General features: G+C 55.4%; 1 protein-coding gene across 2 annotated transcripts in view; it reads left to right on the plus strand.

Moving 5' to 3' along the window:
• The window catches only part of elp5 (elongator acetyltransferase complex subunit 5), a 56,723-nt gene that overhangs the window by 27,221 nt on the left and 5,484 nt on the right, over positions 1-24,018 (plus strand). For both annotated transcript variants that reach the window (XM_063048718.1, XM_063048717.1), the window contains exons 2-5: positions 6,795-6,855; positions 9,152-9,232; positions 9,606-9,838; positions 10,493-10,692. In XM_063048718.1, coding sequence (XP_062904788.1) covers positions 9,189-9,232; positions 9,606-9,838; positions 10,493-10,692 — 477 coding nt within the window. In that variant the 5' untranslated portion in view covers positions 6,795-6,855; positions 9,152-9,188. The remainder of the gene's footprint in view (positions 1-6,794; positions 6,856-9,151; positions 9,233-9,605; positions 9,839-10,492; positions 10,693-24,018) is intronic.

Below are 24,018 nucleotides of genomic sequence, written 5' to 3' on the forward strand. Positions count from 1 at the left end.
GTCATAGGTGTCGGGGTTAGGGGTCACATCTCCCAGGTCATGAGGGTTGTGGGTTGTTACAGGCACTGGTGTCAGAGACATCGGAGATCATGGATACCTGGGGTCAGAGGTACCAGGGTCAGGGGTCACGGGTCACAGCTCCCAGGTCACGAGGGTTGTGCGTCGTTACAGGGACGCTGGAAATCGTGGGTACCTGGGGTCGGGTGTCAGATGACAGGTACTGGGTACATGGAGGTGGTGGATGGTGACAGACACCAGGGATCGCAGGGGTTACAGATACAGGAGCGGGGTAGGGTGTCACGTGTCATAAATACCTCGGGTTACAGATTCTGGGTCACAGGAATGGGGTCAGTGGTCACAGATGCCATGGTCTGCGTCATGAGTATCGATGGGTCAGAGGAACTTTGTAGATGTTACGCGTCAGACCCATTCTCTTGAGCACTTCAGTGGACAGGTGTAAAACAATGTGAATTTCCCCAAACATTTTCGGCTGAGTGACTGGGGTGGGGGTGACCTTAGTCTGCCCTGCCCGTATCCCTTTTTATCTCCACCCTCTCGATTCTATGCTTTCCCTTCACCCCTCTCCCACTGGGCAGAAAGCACATACCACCAGGCCCAAGGACTGCTTATATCCCACCGTTATCAGACTCTTAAACTCCTTATACAATATGATGAACTTTTGGTCTCACAATCTACCTTGTTATGATCTTGCATTTTATTGCTTACAGGTACTGCACTTTCTCTGTAGCTGTTACACGTTATTCTGCATTGTTATTGTTTTACCTTGTACTGTGTAATAAAAGACTAAAGATTACCTGTCACATATACATGAAAACAGTGAAATGCATTGTTTGTGTCAATGACCAACACAGTCCGAGGATGTGCTGGGGACAGCCCGCAAGAATCACCAGCATCGCATGCCCACAACTTACAAAATCAGGTTTATTATCATCGGCATGTGTCACGAATTTTGTTAACTTAGCAGCAGCAGTTCAGTGTAATGCATGTTAATATAGAAAAAAGAAAATGAATTATAGTAAATATATATGTATATTAAATAATTACATTAAAAATAATGCAAAAACAAATCATATATTTTTTTAAAATGAGGTAGTGTTCATGAGTTCAATGGCTATTTGGGAATCAGATGGCAGAGAGGAGAAGCTGTTCCTGAATCACTGAGTGTGTGCCTTCAGGCTTCTGTACCTCGTTCCTGCTGGTGACAGTGAGAAAACGGCATGCCCTGGGTGCTGGAGGATGCTGCCTTTCTGAGACATCACTCCTTGACGATGTCTTGGGTACTACATTGGCTAGTACCTATGATGGAGCTGATTAACTTTACAGCTTTCTCTAGCTTTCGGTCCTCTGCAGTAGCCCCCGCCCACACCCCCATACCAGACAGTGATGCAACCTGTCAGAATGCTCTCCACTGTACATCTGTAGAAGTTTGAGTATTTTTGGTGACAAACCAAATGTCCTCGAACTCCTAATGAAATAGAGCCACTGCCTTTATAGCTGCATCGATATTTTGGTCTAGACTAGGACCTGAGATCTTGATACACCCAGGAACTTGAAGCTGTTACCTCTCTCCACTTCTGATTCCTCTATGAGGATTGGTATATGTTCCTTCTTCTTACCCTTCCTGAAGTCCACAATCAGCTCTTTCATCTTACTGATGTTGAATGCCAGGTTGTTGCTGTGGCACCATTCCACTAGTTGGCATATCTCACTCCTGTACGCCCTCTCGTCACCACCTGAGATTCTACCAACAATGGTTGTATCGTCAGCAAATTTATAAATGGTATTTGAGCTATGCCTAGCCACACAGTCGTGGGTATAGAGAATAGAGCAGTGGGCTAAGCACACATCCCTGAGGTGTGCCAACATTGAACATCAGCGAAGAGGAGATATTATCACCTACCCGAATGTGGTCTTCCGTTAGGAAGTTGAGGATCCAATTGCAGAGGGAGGTACAGAGGCCCAGGTTCCATAGCTTACCAATCAGGATTGTAGGAATGATGGCATTAAATGCTGAGCAAGAGTCAATGAACAGTATCCTGACGTAGCACGGTAGGCATTCTTTATGGTGGTGAAGAAATGGTCATGTGTGTTGTTTCCTCTGGTATTGCAAGTGATTTGTTGAAAATAAATATTTAGTGATTTCTTTTATCAGGCCGGCCTAGTGAAAATCCCCCAAAATGATGGTGAAGGCGTCAGTGTGTACTGTTTCGTGCATGTTGATCCTACTGCTCTGTTTGACATTGGCCTGAGGTGGATGTATACCGCTACCAAAATGATCGCAGAAATCTCCCACGGCAGATAAAATGAACGACACTCAATTGCGAGATAGAAACCATAGAAACTACAGCACAGAAACAGGCCTTTTGGCCCTTCTTGGCTGTGCCGAACCATTTTCTGCCTAGTCCCACTGACCTGCACACGGACTATATCCCTCCATACACCTCCCATCCATGTATCTGTCCAATTTGTTCTTAAATGTTACAAAAGAACCCGCATTTACCACCTCGTCTGGCAGCTCATTCCATACTCCCACCACTCTCTGTGTGAAGAAGCCCCCCCTAATGTTCCCTTTAAACTTTTCCCCCCTCACCCTTAACCCATGTCCTCTGGTTTTTTTCTCCCCTTGCCTCAGTGGAAAAAGCCTGCTTGCATTCACTCTATCTATACCCATCATAATTTTATATACCTTTATCAAATCTCCCCTCATTCTTCTACGCTCCAGGGAATAAAGTCCTAACCTATTCAACCTTTCTCTGTAACTGAGTTTCTCAAGTCCCGGCAACATCCTTGTAAACCTTCTCTGCACTCTTTCAACCTTATTTATATCCTTCCTGTAATTTGGTGACCAAAACTGTACGCAATACTCCAGATTCGGCCTCACCAGTGCCTTATACAACCTCATCATAACATTCCAGCTCTTATACTCAATACTTCGATTAATAAAGGCCAATGTACCAAAAGCTCTCTTTACGACCCTATCTACCTGTGACGACACTTTTAGAGAATTTTGTATCTGTATTCCCAGATCCCTCTGTTCCACTGCACTCCTCAGTGCCTTACCATTAACCCTGTATGTTCTACGTTGGTTTGTCCTTCCAACGTGCAATACCTCACACTTGTCTGTATTAAACTCCACCTGCCATTTTTCAGCCCATTTTTCCAGCTGGTCCAAGTCCCCCTGCAGGCTCTGAAAACCTTCCTCACTGTCTACTACACCTCCAATCTTTGTATCATCAGCAAACTTGCTGATCCAATTTACCACATTATCATCCAGGTCATTGATATAGATGACAAGTAACAATGGACCCAGCACTGATCCCTGTGGCACACCACTAGTCACAGGCCTCCACTCAGAGAAGCAATTCTCTACCACCACTCTCTGGCTTCTTCCATCGAGCCAATGTCTAATCCAATTTACCACCTCTCCATGTATACGTAGCGACTGAATTGTCCTAACTAACCTCCCATGCGAGACCTTGTCAAAGGCCTTACTGAAGTCCATGTAGACAATATCCAATGCCTTCCCTTCATCCACTTTCCTGGTAACCTCCTCGAAAAACTGCAACAGATTGGTCAAACATGACCTACCACGCACAAAGCCATGTTGACTCTCCCTAATAAGCCCCTGTCTATCCAAATGCTTGTAGATTCTGTCTCTTAGTACTCCCTCCAATAATTTACCTACTACTGACGTTAAACTCACTGGCCTATAATTTCCCGGATTACTTTTCAATCCTTCTTTAAACAACGGAACAACATGAGCCACTCTCCAATCCTCCGGCACTTCACCCGTAGACAGCGACATTTTAAATATTTCTGCCAGGGCCCCCGCAATTTCAACACTAGTCTCCTTCAAGGTCCGAGGGAACACTCTGTCAGGTCCCGGGGATTTATCCACTTTAATTTTCCTCAAGACAGCAAGCACCTCCTCCTTTTTAATCTGTACAGTTTCCATGGTCTCACTACTTGATTCCCTCAATTCCATAGATTTCATGCCAGCTTCCTTAGTAAATACAGACGCAAAAAACCTATTTAAGATCTCCCCCATTTCCTTTGGTTCCGCACAAAGCCGACCACTCTGATGTTCAAGAGGACCAATTTTATCCCTTACAATCCTTTTGCTCTTAATATACTTGTAAAAGCTCTTTGGATTATCCTTCACTTTGACTGCCAAGGCAACCTCATGTCTTCTTTTAGCCCTCCTGATTTCTTTCTTAAGTATTGTCTTGCACTTCTTATACTCCTCAAGCACCTGATTTACCCCCTGTTTCCTATACATGTCATGCAACTCCCTCTTCTTCTTTATCAGAGTTCCAATATCCTTTGAGAACCAAGGTTCCTTATTCCTATTCAATTTGCCTTTAATCCTGACAGGAACATACAAACTCTGCACTCTCAAAATTTCCCCTTTGAAGGCTTCCCACCTACCAATCACATCTTTGCCAGAGTACAACCTGTCCTAATCCACACTTTTTAGATCCTTTCTCATTTCTTCAAATTTGGCCTTCTTCCAGTTCAGAACCTCAACCCTAGGACCAGATCTATCCTTGTCCATGATCAAATTGAAACTAATGGTGTTATGATCACTGGAACCAAAGTGCTCCCCTACACAGACTTCCGTCACTTGCCCTAATTCGTTACCTAACAGGAGATCCAATATTGCATCCCCTCTAGTTGGTCCCTCTATATATTGATTTAGAAAACTTGCCTGAACACATTTTACAAACTCTAAACCATCTAGACCCCTAACAGTATGGGAGTCCCAATCAATGTATGGAAAATTAAAATCCCCTACCACCCACAAGTTTATGTTTCCTGCAGTTGCCTGCTATCTCTCTGCAGATTTGCTCTTCCAAGTCTTGTTGACTATTGGGTGGTCTGTAATACAATCCCACTAATGTGGCCATACCTTTCCTGTTTCTCAGCTCCACCCATAAGGACTCAGTAGACAAGCCCTCTAATCTGTCCTGCCTGAGCACTGCTGTAATATTTTCCCTAACAAGCAATGCTACTCCCCCACCTTTCGTTCCTCTGCCTCGATCACATCTGAAACATCGGAACCCTGGAATATTAGGCTGCCAGTCCTGCCCCTCCTGTAGCCAAGTTTCACTAATTGCTACAACATCATAATTCCACGTGTCAGTCCACGCCCTCAACTCATCCGCCTTCCCCGCAATACTCCTAGCATTGAAATATATACACCTCAGAAGATTTTTACCACCACTCACAACCTTTCTATCAGCGGATTTGCTTAAACCTTCAACATCATTTATTTTCACCCCAGCCACACTGTCAGCTCTGGCACTCTGGTTCCCAGCCCCCTGCAAATCTAGTTTAAAGCCTCCCCAATAGCACTAACAAACCTCCCTGAAAGGATATTGGTCCCCCTGTGGTTCAAGTATAACCCGTCTCTCTTGTACAGGTCACACCTGCCCCAGAAGAGGTCCCAATAATCCTGAACTCTGAAACCCTGCCCCCTACACCAGTTCCTCAGCCACTTGTTCCTCCTCCAGAGCATCCTATTCCTACCCTCACTGGCACATAGCATAGGTAGCAATCCTGAGATTACCACCCTTGAGGTCCTGCTTTTCAACTTCCTACCAAGCTGTGTATACTCACTGTCCAGGACCTCCTCACTATTCCAGTCTGGTGAGCAGAGTTGAGACAACACCAAGAGGAGGTGATCATGAAGCCTATTCCTCCACCTCTGCTTTTGAGTGACTGCATAGTCCTATCCTAACGGTGCAGAGTAAACCAGTCAATCTGAACCTCACCTGTACCAGTCTCTTTGGACTGTGGGGGGGAACGGAGCACCCAGAGGAAACGCACGCGGTCACAGAGAGAGCGCACAAAGGCCTTGGAGGTGGCAGGCGGGAACTGGGCTTCAATGACAATAACTGGCACTGTAAAACGTTACACTACCCACCAATCCGTACAAACAGTGTGCAAGGCAAGCATATCACCATATCTCAGTAACAATAATAAACCAATTCCAGTTCCAGTCCTCTCTGTCCAGGAAACTGGTGTTCTCCTCTGGGAACAGGGAACGTTGGAGGGAGGGGAGACTGAAATGAGGGATTCAAAATCAAGAAAGAATATTGGAAAGAGATTGACTGGGGATGGAGTTTACGTTAGACGGGAAAACATTCACATGGACCTTTGCTATTTGTGCATGGCTTGTTGTTTTTGTTTTGTATATTTCCTACTGTAACCTGGAGTGATTTTTAAATGCTGGGTGGCGTGGCGCGAGGGCTCAAAGAAGGGTCTGTTCCAATAAATAATAAAACAAATTTTTCCCTGATAATAAAGCTGCTTCTCGTTCCGTGCTGTCACTCTTCCAGGAGAACAGAACTGAGAGCATCCTGTTCTGTTAGGGAGATGGATGGCAATGTTTTGTATAGATGTTCTCTGTGTACCCAGGGCGTGTCCTCTTCTCAGTGTAACCACCGGGAAGGAGGTACAGGAGCCTGAAGGCACACGCTCAGTGATTCAGGAACAGCTTCTTGCCCTCTGCTGTCAGATTTCTGAATGGATATTGAACCCATGAACACCATCTCACTGTTTGCTCTAACTTATTTTATATGTTTCTGATTGTGAATTGTAGTATATTTTTATGTCCTTGCACTGGACTGCTGCTGCAAAGCATCAAACTTCCCCACAACTGTCAGTGATCCTGACGTGAGCTGGAAGGTGGGTCTGATTGGATCAGAGTGAGGATCACAGGGTGGTGGCTGACTGCTGATTATTGCTTGTCTCCTTACCTCCTGCTGCAGACAGCCTGGAGTGTGAGGGCCGGAGCCTGCTGAAGAGTCTGGTGAAGAGTGCGGCTCTGCGGTAAGCTCCAGGTCTGGTGGCGGTGTTGGAGTCCGGGGGGAGGGTGGGGGTCACCAAACAACCCAGAGCAGAACTGTTACACGTTGGCATTGCATTGCCCCTGGAGGCATTGAACTAGATTCTGTGAGAGGGTGCAGAGGAGATTTATCAGGATGCTGCTGGGGTTAAAGAGTGGTCCTATGAGGAATGGTTAAGCAAGCTAGGGTTTTTCTCTTTGAAGCAAAGAAGGATGAGAGGTGACTTGATAGAGGTGGAGAAGAAATGGCATAGATCGAGTAGACAGCCGGACTTTTCCCAGAGTGGAAATGGCTATATAGGGAGTATAACTAGATGAAAGTATGGAGGGGATGTTGGAGGTAGGTTTATTACACAGAGAGTGCCGGGTATGGGGAACATGCTGCCGGGGAGGTGGTACAGGGAGATATATTTAAGTAACTCATAGGCAGACACATAGATGAGAGGAAAATGAAGAGCTATGTGGGAAGGAAGGGTAGATTGATCTTTGAGTTGGTTAAAGGGTTAGCACAACATTGGGGGCTGAAGGGCCTGTGCTGTCTGGATCTAGATCCAGAGGCAACTTCAAAATTAAATGTACACACACAAAATGCTGGAGGAACACAACGGGTCAGGCAGTATCAATGGAAAAGAGTGAACAGCTGACAGTTCGGTCTGAGACCCTTCGTCAGGACCGGAAAGGAAGGAGGGTAGCTGAAGGTGATGGGTGAAGCCAGGTGGGTAGGAAAGGTAAAGGGCTGGAGAGGAAGACAAGGAGAGCAGACCACATGTAAAACTGACTTCCAGGCTAAACTGAGAAAAGACTGCAAAGAGGAGAAGGTTATCAGAAATGGGGGCATTGAATTTGCAAAGTTCTTTCGATATCTGTTGCATTTCTTACTTGGATGGGATATGGCACAGGGGGTGATATTTGGTGCTGGGTGGGGTGGGCTCAGGGTTTACTATTTGGAGCTGGGTGGTGTTTGTGATGATAAACCCGTTCCTGATTGACAAGTTGGGTGCAGTTTGTAGCTTTGCACTTCATGGGAAATGTTTCAGCTTTTCAGGCCGATTTGCAAGGGTGATGTCAGAGCTGTTGTTAAAGGTGAAGCAACTGCTGGAGTAATTGGAAGTGGGAGAGGCTAAGGCAAGATTAAATTGGAGTGTTTCTGTCAGCGGGGTGGATGATAAGGTTGGTATGGAAGTAATTGTAGAGATGCTGAAATTAAAATAATTGGCAGAAGCAGGATTTCTTAACTGTGATTGTGAAAGGGCAGAGTAATTTACTTGGAGCTTCTGAAAAGTTTGTCAATGGGGCTAGAAATACCAGTGTTAACTGCTAGTGCCAGTGAGTTACCAGTGGTAACAGATGGGGCCAGTGAAATCCTTAACCAGCAATGCCAGTGAAGTGCCAGCATTAAACGCCCGTGCCAGTGTTTAACCATGAATGTCGGTGTTATATGTGAGTGTCAGTGATGGACAACAGTGCCAGTGTTGGTGATGCCAGTGAAATGCCTGTGTTAAACAGCAATACCAGTGCCAATTAAATGTCTGCTAAATAACAGTGCCAGTGTGAAACAATGCTGCCCATGTTAAGCAACAGTGCCATTCAAATGACAGTGTTCAATGAGAATGCAGTGTTTTTTTAAAGCCCACCGAACCTTCTGCAGCACAGGCTGCTGGCAGCAGCTGCCCAGGGTCCTCTGTCCTGGGACAGTCTTTCAAGTTGTCCCGGGGTGTCGCCCATCTATGAACATCCTTCTGCCAGGGGAAAGGTCTTTGGAGCTTCTGTTGGCGTTTTGGTAGCTCAGGGTTTTTACGGGATGGGGTTGCTAACTCCAAACCCATGTGTTAGGGTATGTCCTGGATGGTGAAAGTATTTAATAATTGATGTCACCTTCTTGTGGTTACTGATTTTTGAAAATGTCCTCAATGCTGGGGAAGCTGGTGCCCATGATGGAGCTGGCTGAGGCAGCTTTTTCTGATCCTGTGCTGAGGCCTCTCCGTGAGTGCTGATGCAGCCAGTCAGAATACTCTGCACGGTACACCTGTAGAGATTGGCTGGAGATTTTCTCAAACTCCTAATGAAACATGGCTGCTGTCTGGCCTTCTTTGTGGCTGCATCGATACGTTGGGCCCAGGACTGAAACTCAGAGATATTGACACCCAGGAAGCTGAAACTGCTCACCCTTTCCACTGCTGATCCCTCAAGGACTGGTGTCCGAAGTCCCCAATCAGCTGAAGGGCCTGCATGAGGTTGAGAGGCCAGTGACATTGTGTGTTGTTTTGCCACTCTTTGCAGGGAGGAGTGTGTCCATGTGGCCACCCTCGAGCTCTCCATGTTGGAGTTCTGCGAGGGGCTGGATGACAGCGTGAAGGCGAGGTGAGTTGGTGGGGTACGTATCGCCTGGTCATGAGGATCAGGGCAATACCGGGTAGCAACAAACCAGGACTCTGGTTCAAGCGGCGTCTGTGGGGGCGGAACTGCCGACTTTACAAGTCAGGCTCTGCTAGAGGGGAGGGTTTGAGTCAGGCCAGTCGGTGATGGGAGGATTGAGCAGGGGGTGAGGGTGAGGGCAGGAGTATGATATGTGGATCCTGGGACTGTGATGGTGATGGGCAGGTCTGGTGGGAGTTGGCCACTGTGCTTGTCTCCTGGTGAAGGGTGTGGGAGGAATCGGCTGCGATTGGGAATGAGGATAGGTGGGGTTCATGCGAGGTTGGGAACGGTCTGACTCTTGCCCCTCCCTGCTCAGGCTGAGATTTGAGGATGGTTTCAGCGACCCCCTACACTGGGAGCAGAGTGATGCCTTCCCCCTGGAGCGGTTCACCGGCCCGGAGCTGGTGTCCTGGCTGGAAATGGACCTGGGATCGGCAGGAAAGCACTGGATGCTCGTTCTGGATTCCCTCAGCCAACTCCTGCAGGCAAGAGGGGCCGCGACCCTCTGCCGGGACCTACACGCATTCCAGCGGAGAGCCGCCTCTGCAGGTCAGTGAGCCTCGATTGGTGGGGTACAGGTCATCGAGTCATCATCTGGGGTGCAGGATCATGACACCCAGGTCACTGGTCAGAGACCCTTCAGTGCTGTGGTCATGTTGAGCCTCCTGCCCCAGGTCAAAGATCAGGCATTTCACATCACAGGCAGGGAAAGCTGTGCCCCTGCTGGGGTCACAGGTCACTGGCTCTTAAGACAGATCAGAGGCTACTTGATTCCTGATGGAGTTCATCAAGTGTTGACTCAAGTCAGAGGTCATTGCTTTCTGTCAAAGGTAACTGAAATTGTGCATATTGCTGGTCAAAGGTCACTGATTCTGATCAAAGATTAGTGATACTCGGTCTATGTTACAGGTCAGAGGTCATAAGTGACCAGCTCTTGATGTAGGTCACAGGTCATAGATTCCAGGCAAAGGTCACTGACTCACTCCCTCAGGTTGTAGGTCATCTCATTGACATAGGTCAGAGGTTACAGATTCCTGTGAGAGGTCACAGATCCCTTTGTCAGGCCCATGAAGCTCAGAATCGGTTCCACTTTGGGAGGAGAGGATGGTCGGGGAGGGACAGCAGGTGAAGAGTTGTGAGTGCTGGAGGGCAATCTGCTTGGGATTCAGTGGGACCCAGAGCCTCCCTCTGCTCTCTCCTCAGGTCTGGGGATAGGCCGGGTGCTGGGCCTGCTCCACGCTGACCTTCACCAGCCCCAGGAACTGGACGTCGTGGCCCAGATGGCGAGTGCCGTGGTATCACTTACCCCTATCGCCCAGGGTCACCGTTTGTGCCAGGAATTTACAGCACACGCCATTGCCACCTGCTCCCACAGAAGGAAGTCAGGCAAAGTCCACCGAACGGTTAGTGTTTCTCCCACTCGAACCCTTCCTCCATCCCTCCCTCTGCCCACCAGAAACCTTCCCCTCTCCCACTCGAGCCCTTTCCCTCTCCCTCTCCTCCCACTCGAACTCTTCCTCTCCTCCCACTGGAACCCTTCCCCTCTCCCTGCTCCCACTCGAACCCTTCCCCTCTCCCACTCAAACCCTTCCCCTCTCCCTGCTCCCACTCGAACCCTTCCCCTCTCCCACTCAAACCCTTCCCCTCTCCCTCCTCCCACTCGAACCCTTCCCCTCTCCCACTCGAACCCTTCCCCTCTCCCTCCTCCCACTCGAACTCTTCCCCTCTCCCACTCGAACCCTTCCCCTCTCCCTCCTCCCACTCGAACCCTTCCCCTCTCCCACTCAAACCCTTCCCCTCTCCCTCCTTCCACTCGAACCCTTCCCCTCTCCCACTCGAACCCTTCCCCTCTCCCTCCTCCCACTCGAACTCTTCCCCTCTCCCACTCGAACCCTTCCCCTCTTGCTCTCCTCCCACTAGAACCCTTCCCCTCTCCCACTCAAACCCTTCCCCTCTTCCTCTCCTCCCACTAGAACCCTTCCCCTCTCCCTCCTCCCACTCGAACCCTTCCCCTCTCCCACTCAAACCCTTCCCCTCTCCCTCCTCCCACTCGAACCCTTCCCCTCTCCCACTCGAACCCTTCCCCTCTCCCTCCTCCCACTCGAACTCTTCCCCTCTCCCACTCGAACCCTTCCCCTCTTGCTCTCCTCCCACTAGAACCCTTCCCCTCTCCCACTCAAACCCTTCCCCTCTTCCTCTCCTCCCACTAGAACCCTTCCCCTCTCCCTCCTCCCACTCGAACCCTTCCCCTCTCCCTCCTCCCACTCGAACCCTTCCCCTCTCCCACTCAAACCCTTCCCCTCTCCCTCCTCCCACTCGAACCCTTCCCCTCTCCCACTCGAACCCTTCCCCTCTCCCTCCTCCCACTCGAACTCTTCCCCTCTCCCACTCGAACCCTTCCCCTCTTGCTCTCCTCCCACTAGAACCCTTCCCCTCTCCCACTCAAACCCTTCCCCTCTTCCTCTCCTCCCACTAGAACCCTTCCCCTCTCCCTCCTCCCACTCGAACCCTTCCCCTCTTGCTCTCCTCCCACTAGAAACCTTCCCCTCTCCCTGCTCCCACTCGAACCCTTCCCCTCTCCCTCTCCTCCCACTCGAACCCTTCCCCTCTCCCTCTCCTCCCACTCGAACCCTTCCCCTCTCCCACTCAAACCCTTCCCCTCTCCCTGCTCCCACTCGAACCCTTCCCCTCTCCCTCTCCTCCCACTCGAACCCTTCCCCTCTCCCTCTCCTCCCACTCGAACCCTTCCCCTCTCCCACTCAAACCCTTCCCCTCTCCCTCCTCCCACTCGAACTCTTCCCCTCTCCCACTCGAGCCCTTTCCCTCTCCCTCTCCTCCCACTCGAACTCTTCCTCTCCTCCCACTGGAACCCTTCCCCTCTCCCTCCTCCCACTCGAACCCTTCCCCTCTCCCTCTCCTCCCACTCGAACTCTTCCCCTCTCCCTCTCCTCCCACTCGAACCCTTCCCCTCTCCCTCTCCTCCCACTCGAACTCTTCCCCTCTCCCACTCAAACCCTTCCCCTCTCCCTCTCCTCCCACTCGAACTCTTCCCCTCTCCCACTCAAACCCTTCCCCTCTCCCTCTCCTCCCACTCGAACCCTTCCCCTCTCCCACTCAAACCCTTCCCCTCTCCCTCTCCTCCCACTAGAACCCTTCCCCTCTCCCTCTCCTCCCATTCGAACCCTTCCTCACTCCCACTCGAACCCTTACCCTCTCCCACTCGAACCCTTCCCCTCTCCCACTCAAACCCTTCCCCTCTTCCTCTCCTCCCACTCGAACCCTTCCCCTCTCCCTCTCCACCCACTCGAACCCTTCCTCACTTCCACTCGAACCCTTCCCCTCTTCCACTCGAACCCTTCCCCTCTCCCACTCAAACCCTTCCCCTCTTCCTCTCCTCCCACTCGAACTCTTCCTCACTTCCACTGGAACCCTTCCCCTCTCCCTCCTCCCACTCGAACCCTTCCTCACTCCCACTCGAACCCTTGCCCTCTCCCACTCGAACCCTTCCCCTCTCCCACACAAACCCTTCCCCTCTTCCTCTCCTCCCACTCGAACCCTTCCCCTCTCCCTCTCCACCCACTCGAACCCTTCCTCACTCCCACTCGAACCCTTCCCCTCTTCCACTCGAACCTTTCCCCTCTCCCACTCAAACCCTTCCCCTCTTCCTCTCCTCCCACTCGAACTCTTCCTCACTTCCACTGGAACCCTTCCCCTCTCCCTCCTCCCACTCGAACTCTTCCTCACTCCCACTGGAACCTTTCCCCTCTCCCTCTCCTCCCACTCAAACCCTTCCCCTCTCCCACTCAAACCCTTCCCCTCTCCCTCTCCTCCCACTCGAACCCTTCCCTCCTCCCACTCAAACCCTTCCCCTCTCCCTCTCCTCCCACTCGAACTCTTCCCCTCTCCCTCCTCCCACTCGAACCCTTCCCCCTCCCACTCGAACCCTTACTCCCACCCTCTCTCCACCCACACAAACCCTGCCCCTCTCCCTCTCTTCCCACTCGAACCCTTTCCCCTCCCTCTCCTCCCACTCGAACCCTTCCCCTCTCCCTCCTCCCACTCAAACCCTTCCCCTCTCCTTCCTCACACTCGAACCCATCCCTTCTCCCTCCTTCCACTCGAACCCTTCCCCTCTCCCTCCTCCCACTCCAACCCTTCCCCACCGCCCACACAAACCCTTCCCCTCTCCCTCTCCTCCCACTCGAACCCTTCCTCTCTCCCACTCGAACCCTTCCTCCCTCCCTCTCTCCGCCCACACAAACCCTTCCCCTCTCCCTCTCCTCCCACTCGAACACTTCCTCTCTTCCTCCTCCCACTCGATCCCTTCCTCACTCCCACTAGAACCCTTCCCCTCTCCCTCCACCCACTCGAACCCTTCCCCTCTCCTTCCTACCACTCGAACCCTTCCCCTCTCCCTCCACCCACTCGAACCCATCCCTTCTCCCTCCTTCCACTCAAACCCTTCCCCTCTCCCTCCTCCCACTTGAACCCTTCCCCACCGCCCACACAAACCCTTCCCCTCTCCCTCTCCTCCCAGTCGATCCCTTCCTCACTCCCTCTCTCCACCCACACAAACCCGTCCCCTCTCCCTCTCCTCCCACTCGAACCCTTCCCCTCTCCCTCCTCCCACTCGTTCCCTTCCTCACTCCCACTCGAACCCTTCACCTCTCCCTCCTCCCACTCAAACCCTTCCCCTCTCCCTCTCCTCCCACTCGAACCCTTCCCCTCTCCCTCCTCCCACTCGTTCCCTTCCTCACTCCCACTCAAACCCTTCCCTTCTCCCTCCTCCCACTCGAACCCATCCCCTCTCCCTCCTCCCACTCGAACCCTTCCCCTCTCCCACTCGAACCCTTCCTCCCTCCCTCTCTCCGCCCACACAAACCCTTCCCCTCTCCCTCTCCTCCCACTCGAACCCTTCCTCTCTCCCTCCACCCACACGAGCCCATCCTCACTCCCACTAGAACCCTTCCCCTCTCCCTCCTCCCACTCGAACCCTTCCCCTCTCCCTCTCCTCCCACTCGAACCCTTCCCCTCTCCCACTCAAACCCTTCCCCTCTCCCTGCTCCCACTCGAACCCTTCCCCTCTCCCTCTCCTCCCACTCGAACCCTTCCCCTCTCCCTCTCCTCCCACTCGAACCCTTCCCCTCTCCCACTCAAACCCTTCCCCTCTCCCTCCTCCCACTCGAACTCTTCCCCTCTCCCACTCGAGCCCTTTCCCTCTCCCTCTCCTACCACTCGAACTCTTCCTCTCCTCCCACTGGAACCCTTCCCCTCTCCCTCCTCCCACTCGAACCCTTCCCCTCTCCCTCTCCTCCCACTCGAACTCTTCCCCTCTCCCTCTCCTCCCACTCGAACCCTTCCCCTCTCCCTCTCCTCCCACTCGAACTCTTCCCCTCTCCCACTCAAACCCTTCCCCTCTCCCTCTCCTCCCACTCGAACTCTTCCCCTCTCCCACTCAAACCCTTCCCCTCTCCCTCTCCTCCCACTCGAACCCTTCCCCTCTCCCACTCAAACCCTTCCCCTCTCCCTCTCCTCCCACTAGAACCCTTCCCCTCTCCCTCTCCTCCCACTCGAACCCTTCCTCACTCCCACTCGAACCCTTGCCCTCTCCCACTCGAACCCTTCCCCTCTCCCACTCAAACCCTTCCCCTCTTCCTCTCCTCCCACTCGAACCCTTCCCCTCTCCCTCTCCACCCACTCGAACCCTTCCTCACTCCCACTCGAACCCTTCCCCTCTTCCACTCGAACCCTTCCCCTCTCCCACTCAAACCCTTCCCCTCTTCCTCTCCTCCCACTCGAACTCTTCCTCACTTCCACTGGAACCCTTCCCCTCTCCCTCCTCCCACTCGAACTCTTCCTCACTCCCACTGGAACCTTTCCCCTCTCCCTCTCCTCCCACTCGAACTCTTCCCCTCTCCCACTCGAGCCCTTTCCCTCTCCCTCTCCTCCCACTCGAACTCTTCCTCTCCTCCCACTGGAACCCTTCCCCTCTCCCTCCTCCCACTCGAACCCTTCCCCTCTCCCTCTCCTCCCACTCGAACTCTTCCCCTCTCCCTCTCCTCCCACTCGAACCCTTCCCCTCTCCCTCTCCTCCCACTCGAACTCTTCCCCTCTCCCACTCAAACCCTTCCCCTCTCCCTCTCCTCCCACTCGAACTCTTCCCCTCTCCCACTCAAACCCTTCCCCTCTCCCTCTCCTCCCACTCGAACCCTTCCCCTCTCCCACTCAAACCCTTCCCCTCTCCCTCTCCTCCCACTAGAACCCTTCCCCTCTCCCTCTCCTCCCACTCGAACCCTTCCTCACTCCCACTCGAACCCTTACCCTCTCCCACTCGAACCCTTCCCCTCTCCCACTCAAACCCTTCCCCTCTTCCTCTCCTCCCACTCGAACCCTTCCCCTCTCCCTCTCCACCCACTCGAACCCTTCCTCACTTCCACTCGAACCCTTCCCCTCTTCCACTCGAACCCTTCCCCTCTCCCACTCAAACCCTTCCCCTCTTCCTCTCCTCCCACTCGAACTCTTCCTCACTTCCACTGGAACCCTTCCCCTCTCCCTCCTCCCACTCGAACCCTTCCTCACTCCCACTCGAACCCTTGCCCTCTCCCACTCGAACCCTTCCCCTCTCCCACTCAAACCCTTCCCCTCTTCCTCTCCTCCCACTCGAACCCTTCCCCTCTCCCTCTCCACCCACTCGAACCCTTCCTCACTTCCACTCGAACCCTTCCCCTCTTCCACTCGAACCCTTCCCCTCTCCCACTCAAACCCTTCCCCTCTTCCTCTCCTCCCACTCGAACTCCCCCTTCCCCTCTCCCTCCTCCCACTCTTCCTCACTCCCACTGAACCTTTCCCTCCCTCTCCTCCTTCCCCTCTCCCACTTCCACTCGAACCCTTCCCTCCTCCCACTCAAACCCTTCCCCTCTCCCTCTCCTCCCACTCGAACCCTCTCCCTCCTCCCACTCGAACCCTCCCCCTCCCACTCGAACCCTTACTCCCACCCTCTCTCCACCCACACAAACCCTGCCCCTCTCCCTCTCTTCCCACTCGAACCCTTTCCCTCTCCCTCTCCTCCCACTCGAACCCTTCCCCTCTCCCTCCTCCCACTCAAACCCTTCCCCTCTCCTTCCTCACACTCGCCCACCGCCCCCCTCTCCCTCCACCCACTAGAACCCTTCCCCTCTCCCTCTCCTCCCACTCGAACCCTTCCTCACTCCCACTCGAACCCTTACCCTCTCCCACTCGAACCCTTCCCCTCTCCCACTCAAACCCTTCCCCTCTTCCTCTCCTCCCACTCGAACCCTTCCCCTCTCCCTCTCCACCCACTCGAACCCTTCCTCACTTCCACTCGAACCCTTCCCCTCTTCCACTCGAACCCTTCCCCTCTCCCACTCAAACCCTTCCCCTCTTCCTCTCCTCCCACTCGAACTCTTCCTCACTTCCACTGGAACCCTTCCCCTCTCCCTCCTCCCACTCGAACCCTTCCTCACTCCCACTCGAACCCTTGCCCTCTCCCACTCGAACCCTTCCCCTCTCCCACTCAAACCCTTCCCCTCTTCCTCTCCTCCCACTCGAACCCTTCCCCTCTCCCTCTCCACCCACTCGAACCCTTCCTCACTCCCACTCGAACCCTTCCCCTCTTCCACTCGAACCCTTCCCCTCTCCCACTCAAACCCTTCCCCTCTTCCTCTCCTCCCACTCGAACTCTTCCCCTTCCACTCCCTTCCCCTCTCCCTCCTCCCACTCGAACTCTTCCTCACTCCCACTGGAACCTTTCCCCCTCCCTCTCCTCCCACTCAAACCCTTCCCCTCTCCCACTCAAACCCTTCCCCTCTCCCTCTCCTCCCACTCGAACCCTTCCCTCCTCCCACTCAAACCCTTCCCCTCTCCCTCTCCTCCCACTCGAACCCTTCCCCTCTCCCTCCTCCCACTCGAACCCTTCCCCCTCCCACTCGAACCCTTACTCCCACCCTCTCTCCACCCACACAAACCCTGCCCCTCTCCCTCTCTTCCCACTCGAACCCTTTCCCTCTCCCTCTCCTCCCACTCGAACCCTTCCCCTCTCCCTCCTCCCACTCAAACCCTTCCCCTCTCCTTCCTCACACTCGAACCCATCCCTTCTCCCTCCTTCCACTCGAACCCTTCCCCTCTCCCTCCTCCCACTCCAACCCTTCCCCACCGCCCACACAAACCCTTCCCCTCTCCCTCTCCTCCCACTCGAACCCTTCCTCTCTCCCACTCGAACCCTTCCTCCCTCCCTCTCTCCGCCCACACAAACCCTTCCCCTCTCCCTCTCCTCCCACTCGAACACTTCCTCTCTTCCTCCTCCCACTCGATCCCTTCCTCACTCCCACTAGAACCCTTCCCCTCTCCCTCCACCCACTCGAACCCTTCCCCTCTCCTTCCTACCACTCGAACCCTTCCCCTCTCCCTCCACCCACTCGAACCCATCCCTTCTCCCTCCTTCCACTCAAACCCTTCCCCTCTCCCTCCTCCCACTTGAACCCTTCCCCACCGCCCACACAAACCCTTCCCCTCTCCCTCTCCTCCCAGTCGATCCCTTCCTCACTCCCTCTCTCCACCCACACAAACCCTTCCCCTCTCCCTCTCCTCCCACTCGAACCCTTCCCCTCTCCCTCCTCCCACTCGTTCCCTTCGTCACTCCCACTTGAACCCTTCCCCTCTCCCTCCTCCCACTCAAACCCTTCCCCTCTCCCTCTCCTCCCACTCGAACCCTTCCCCTCTCCCTCCTCCCACTCGTTCCCTTCCTCACTCCCACTCAAACCCTTCCCTTCTCCCTCCTCCCACTCGAACCCATCCCCTCTCCCTCCTCCCACTCGAACCCTTCCCCTCTCCCACTCGAACCCTTCCTCCCTCCCTCTCTCCGCCCACACAAACCCTTCCCCTCTCCCTCTCCTCCCACTCGAACCCTTCCTCTCTCCCTCCTCCCACTCGATCCCTTCCTCACTCCCACTAGAACCCTTCCCCTCTCCCTCCTCCCACTCGAACCCTTCCCCTCTCCCTCTCCTCCCACTCGAACCCTTCCCCTCTCCCACTCAAACCCTTCCCCTCTCCCTGCTCCCACTCGAACCCTTCCCCTCTCCCTCTCCTCCCACTCGAACCCTTCCCCTCTCCCTCTCCTCCCACTCGAACCCTTCCCCTCTCCCACTCAAACCCTTCCCCTCTCCCTCCTCCCACTCGAACTCTTCCCCTCTCCCACTCGAGCCCTTTCCCTCTCCCTCTCCTCCCACTCGAACTCTTCCTCTCCTCCCACTGGAACCCTTCCCCTCTCCCTCCTCCCACTCGAACCCTTCCCCTCTCCCTCTCCTCCCACTCGAACTCTTCCCCTCTCCCTCTCCTCCCACTCGAACCCTTCCCCTCTCCCTCTCCTCCCACTCGAACTCTTCCCCTCTCCCACTCAAACCCTTCCCCTCTCCCTCTCCTCCCACTCGAACTCTTCCCCTCTCCCACTCAAACCCTTCCCCTCTCCCTCTCCTCCCACTCGAACCCTTCCCCTCTCCCACTCAAACCCTTCCCCTCTCCCTCTCCTCCCACTAGAACCCTTCCCCTCTCCCTCTCCTCCCACTCGAACCCTTCCTCACTCCCACTCGAACCCTTGCCCTCTCCCACTCGAACCCTTCCCCTCTCCCACTCAAACCCTTCCCCTCTTCCTCTCCTCCCACTCGAACCCTTCCCCCTCTCCCTCTCCACCCACTCGAACCCTTCCTCACTCCCACTCGAACCCTTCCCCTCTTCCACTCGAACCCTTCCCCTCTCCCACTCAAACCCTTCCCCTCTTCCTCTCCTCCCACTCGAACTCTTCCTCACTTCCACTGGAACCCTTCCCCTCTCCCTCCTCCCACTCGAACTCTTCCTCACTCCCACTGGAACCTTTCCCCTCTCCCTCTCCTCCCACTCAAACCCTTCCCCTCTCCCACTCAAACCCTTCCCCTCTCCCTCTCCTCCCACTCGAACCCTTCCCTCCTCCCACTCAAACCCTTCCCCTCTCCCTCTCCTCCCACTCGAACTCTTCCCCTCTCCCTCCTCCCACTCGAACCCTTCCCCCTCCCACTCGAACCCTTACTCCCACCCTCTCTCCACCCACACAAACCCTGCCCCTCTCCCTCTCTTCCCACTCGAACCCTTTCCCTCTCCCTCTCCTCCCACTCGAACCCTTCCCCTCTCCTTCCTCACACTCGAACCCATCCCTTCTCCCTCCTTCCACTCGAACTCTTCCCCTCTCCCTCCTCCCACTCCAACCCTTCCCCACCGCCCACACAAACCCTTCCCCTCTCCCTCTCCTCCCACTCGAACCCTTCCTCTCTCCCACTCGAACCCTTCCTCCCTCCCTCTCTCCGCCCACACAAACCCTTCCCCTCTCCCTCTCCTCCCACTCGAACACTTCCTCTCTTCCTCCTCCCACTCAATCCCTTCCTCACTCCCACTAGAACCCTTCCCCTCTCCCTCCTCCCACTCGAACCCATCCCTTCTCCCTCCTTCCACTCAAACCCTTCCCCTCTCCCTCCTCCCACTTGAACCCTTCCCCACCGCCCACACAAACCCTTCCCCTCTCCCTCTCCTCCCAGTCGATCCCTTCCTCACTCCCTCTCTCCACCCACACAAACCCTTCCCCTCTCCCTCTCCTCCCACTCGAACCCTTCCCCTCTCCCTCCTCCCACTCGTTCCCTTCCTCACTCCCACTCGAACCCTTCCCCTCTCCCTCCTCCCACTCAAACCCTTCCCCTCTCCCTCTCCTCCCACTCGAACCCTTCCCCTCTCCCTCCTCCCACTCGTTCCCTTCCTCACTCCCACTCAAACCCTTCCCTTCTCCCTCCTCCCACTCGAACCCATCCCCTCTCCCTCCTCCCACTCGAACCCTTCCCCTCTCCCACTCGAACCCTTCCTCCCTCCCTCTCTCCGCCCACACAAACCCTTCCCCTCTCCCTCTCCTCCCACTCGAACCCTTCCTCTCTCCCTCCTCCCACTCGATCCCTTCCTCACTCCCACTAGACCCCTTCCCCTCTCCCTCCTCCCACTCGAACCCTTCCCCTCTCCCTCTCCTCCCACTCGAACCCTTCCCCTCTCCCACTCAAACCCTTCCCCTCTCCCTGCTCCCACTCGAACCCTTCCCCTCTCCCTCTCCTCCCACTCGAACCCTTCCCCTCTCCCTCTCCACCCACTCGAACCCTTCCCCTCTCCCACTCAAACCCTTCCCCTCTCCCTCCTCCCACTCGAACTCTTCCCCTCTCCCACTCGAGCCCTTTCCCTCTCCCTCTCCTCCCACTCGAACTCTTCCTCTCCTCCCACTGGAACCCTTCCCCTCTCCCTCCTCTCACTCGAACCCTTCCCCTCTCCCTCTCCTCCCACTCGAACTCTTCCCCTCTCCCTCTCCTCCCACTCGAACCCTTCCCCTCTCCCTCTCCTCCCACTCGAACTCTTCCCCTCTCCCACTCAAACCCTTCCCCTCTCCCTCTCCTCCCACTCGAACTCTTCCCCTCTCCCACTCAAACCCTTCCCCTCTCCCTCTCCTCCCACTCGAACCCTTCCCCTCTCCCACTCAAACCCTTTCCCTCTCCTCCCACTAGAACCCTTCCCCTCTCCCTCTCCTCCCACTCGAACCCTTCCTCACTCCCACTCGAACCCTTGCCCTCTCCCACTCGAACCCTTCCCCTCTCCCACTCAAACCCTTCCCCTCTTCCTCTCCTCCCACTCAAACCCTTCCCCTCTCCCTCTCCTCCCACTCGAACCCTTCCCCTCTCCCTCCTCCCACTCGTTCCCTTCCTCACTCCCACTCAAACCCTTCCCTTCTCCCTCCTCCCACTCGAACCCATCCCCTCTCCCTCCTCCCACTCGAACCCTTCCCCTCTCCCACTCGAACCCTTCCTCCCTCCCTCTCTCCGCCCACACAAACCCTTCCCCTCTCCCTCTCCTCCCACTCGAACCCTTCCTCTCTCCCTCCTCCCACTCGATCCCTTCCTCACTCCCACTAGAACCCTTCCCCTCTCCCTCCTCCAACTCGAACCCTTCCCCTCTCCTTCCTACCACTCGAACCCTTCCCCTCTCCCTCCTCCCACTCCAACCCTTCCTCTCCACCCACACAAACCCTTCCCCCTCCCTCTCCTCCCACTCGAACCCTTCCCCTCTCCCTCCTCCCGCTCGAACCCATCCCTTCTCCCTCCTTCCACTCGAACCCTTCCCCTCTCCCTCCTCCCACTTGAACCCTTCCCCACCGCCCACACAAACCCTTCCCCTCTCCCTCTCCTCCCACTCGAACCCTTCCCCTCTCCCTCCTCCCACTTGTTCCCTTCCTCACTCCCACTCGAACCCTTCGCCTCTCCCTCCTCCCACTCAAACCCTTCCCCTCTCCCTCTCCTCCCACTTGAACCCTTCCTCTCTCCCTCCTCCCACTCGATCCCTTCCTCACTCCCACTCGAACCCTTCCCCTCTCCCTCCTCCCACTCAAACCCTTCCCCTCTCCATCCTCCCACTCCAACCCTTCCCCACCGCCCACACAAACCCTTCCCCTCTCCCTCTCCTCCCATTCGATCCCTTCCTCACTCCCTTCCACCCACACAAACCCTTCCCCTCTCCCTCTCCTCCCACTCGAACCCTTCCCCTCTCCCTCCTCCCGCTCGAACCCATCCCTTCTCCCTCCTTCCACTCGAACCCTTCCCCTCTCCCTCCTCCCACTCGAACCCATCCCTTCTCCCTCCTTCCACTCGAACCCTTCCTGTCCTCCCACTCGAACCCTTCTCCTCTCCCTCTCCTCCCACTCAAACCCTTCCCCTCTCCCACTCGAACCCTTCCTCCCTCCCTCTCTCCACCCACACAAACCCTTCCCCTCTCCCTCTCCTCCCACTCGAACCCTTCCTCTCTCCCTCCTCCCACTCGATCCCTTCCTCGATCCCACTCGAACGCTTTCCCTCCTCCCATTCGTACCCTTCCCCTCTTCCTCCTCCCACTCGAACCCTTCCTCACTCCCACTTGAACCCTTCCCTTCTCCCTCCTCCCACTCGAACCCTTCCCTTCTCCCTCCTCCCACTCGAACCCTTCCCCTCTCCCTCCTCCCACTCGAACCCTTCCCCTCTCCCTCTCCTCCCACTCGAACCCTTCCCCTCTCCCTCTCCTCCCACTCGAACCCTTCCCCTCTCCCTCCTCCCACTCAAACCCATCCCCTCTCCCTCCTTCCACTCGAACCCTTCCCCTCTCCCTCCTCCCACTTGAACCCTTCCCCACCGCCCACACAAACCCTTCCCCTCTCCCTCTCCTCCCAGTCGATCCCTTCCTCACTCCCTCTCTCCACCCACACAAACCCTTCCCCTCTCCCTCTCCTCCCACTCGAACCCTTCCTCTCTCCCTCCTCCCACTCGATCCCTTCCTCACTCCCACTCGAACCCTTCCCCCTCCCTCCTCCCACTCGAACCCTTCCCCTCTTCCTCCTCCCACTCAAACCCTTCCCCTCTCCTTCCTCCCACTCGAACCCTTCCCCTCTCCCTCCTCCCACTCCAACCCTTCCCCACCGCCCACACAAACCCTTCCCCTCTCCCTCTCCTCCCACTCGATCCCTTCCTCACTCCCTCTCTCCACCCACACAAACCCTTTCCCCTCCCTCTCCTCCCACTCGAACCCTTCCCCTCTCCCTCCTCCCACTCGAACCCATCCCTTCTCCCTCCTTCCACTCGAACCCTTCCTGTCCTCCCATTCGAACCCTTCCCCTCTCCCTCTCCTCCCACTCAAACCCTTCCCCTCTCCCACTCGAACCCTTCCTCCCTCCCTCTCTCCACCCACACAAGCCCTTCCCCACTCCCTCTCCTCCCACTCGAACCCTTCCTCTCTCCCTCCTCCCACTCGATCCCTTCCTCACTCCCACTCGAACCCTTCCCCTCTTCCTCCTCCCACTCGAACCCTTCCCCTCTCCCTCCTCCCACTCGAACCCTTCCTCACTCCCACTCGAACCCTTCCCTTCTCCCTCCTCCCACTTGATCCCTTCCACTCGAACCCTTCCCCTCTCCCTCCTCCCACTCGAACCCTTCCCCTCTCCCTCCTCCCACTCGAACCCTTCCCCTCTCCCTCTCCTCCCACTCGAATCCTTCCCCTCTCCCTCCTCCCACTCAAACCCATCCCCTCTCCCTCCTCCCACTCGATCCCTTCCTCACTCCCACTCGAACCCTTCCCCTCTCCCTCCTCCCACTCGTTCCCTTCCTCACTCCCACTTGAACCCTTCCCCTCTCCCTCCTCCCACTCAAACCCATCCCCTCTCCCTCCTCCCACTCGAACCATTCCCCACCACCCACACAAACCCTTCCCCTCTCCCTCTCCTCCCACTCGAACCCTTGCCCTCTCCCTCTCCTCCCACTCGAACCCTTCCCCACCGCCCACACAAACCCTTCCCCTCTCCCTCTCCTCCCATTTGAACTCTTCCCCTCTCCCTCTCCTCCCACTCGAACCCTTCCCCTCTCACTTTCCTCCCACTCGAACCCTTCCCCTCTCCCTCCTCCCACTCGAACCCTTCCCCTCTCCCTCTCCTCCCACTCAAACCCTTCCCCTCTCCCTCTCCTCCCACTCGAACCCTTCCCCTCTCCCTCCTCCCACTCGAACCCTTCCCCACTCCCTCTCCTTCCACTCGAACCCTTCCCCTCTCCCTCTCCTCCCACTCAAACCCTTCCCCTCTCCCTCTCCTCCCACTCGAACCCTTCCCCTCTCCCCCTCTGCCACTCGAACCCTTGGCAGAGGTT

This window comes from Mobula hypostoma, chromosome 5 (assembly GCF_963921235.1).
Source record: "Mobula hypostoma chromosome 5, sMobHyp1.1, whole genome shotgun sequence".
In the NCBI taxonomy this organism is placed as follows: Eukaryota; Metazoa; Chordata; class Chondrichthyes; order Myliobatiformes; family Myliobatidae; genus Mobula; species Mobula hypostoma.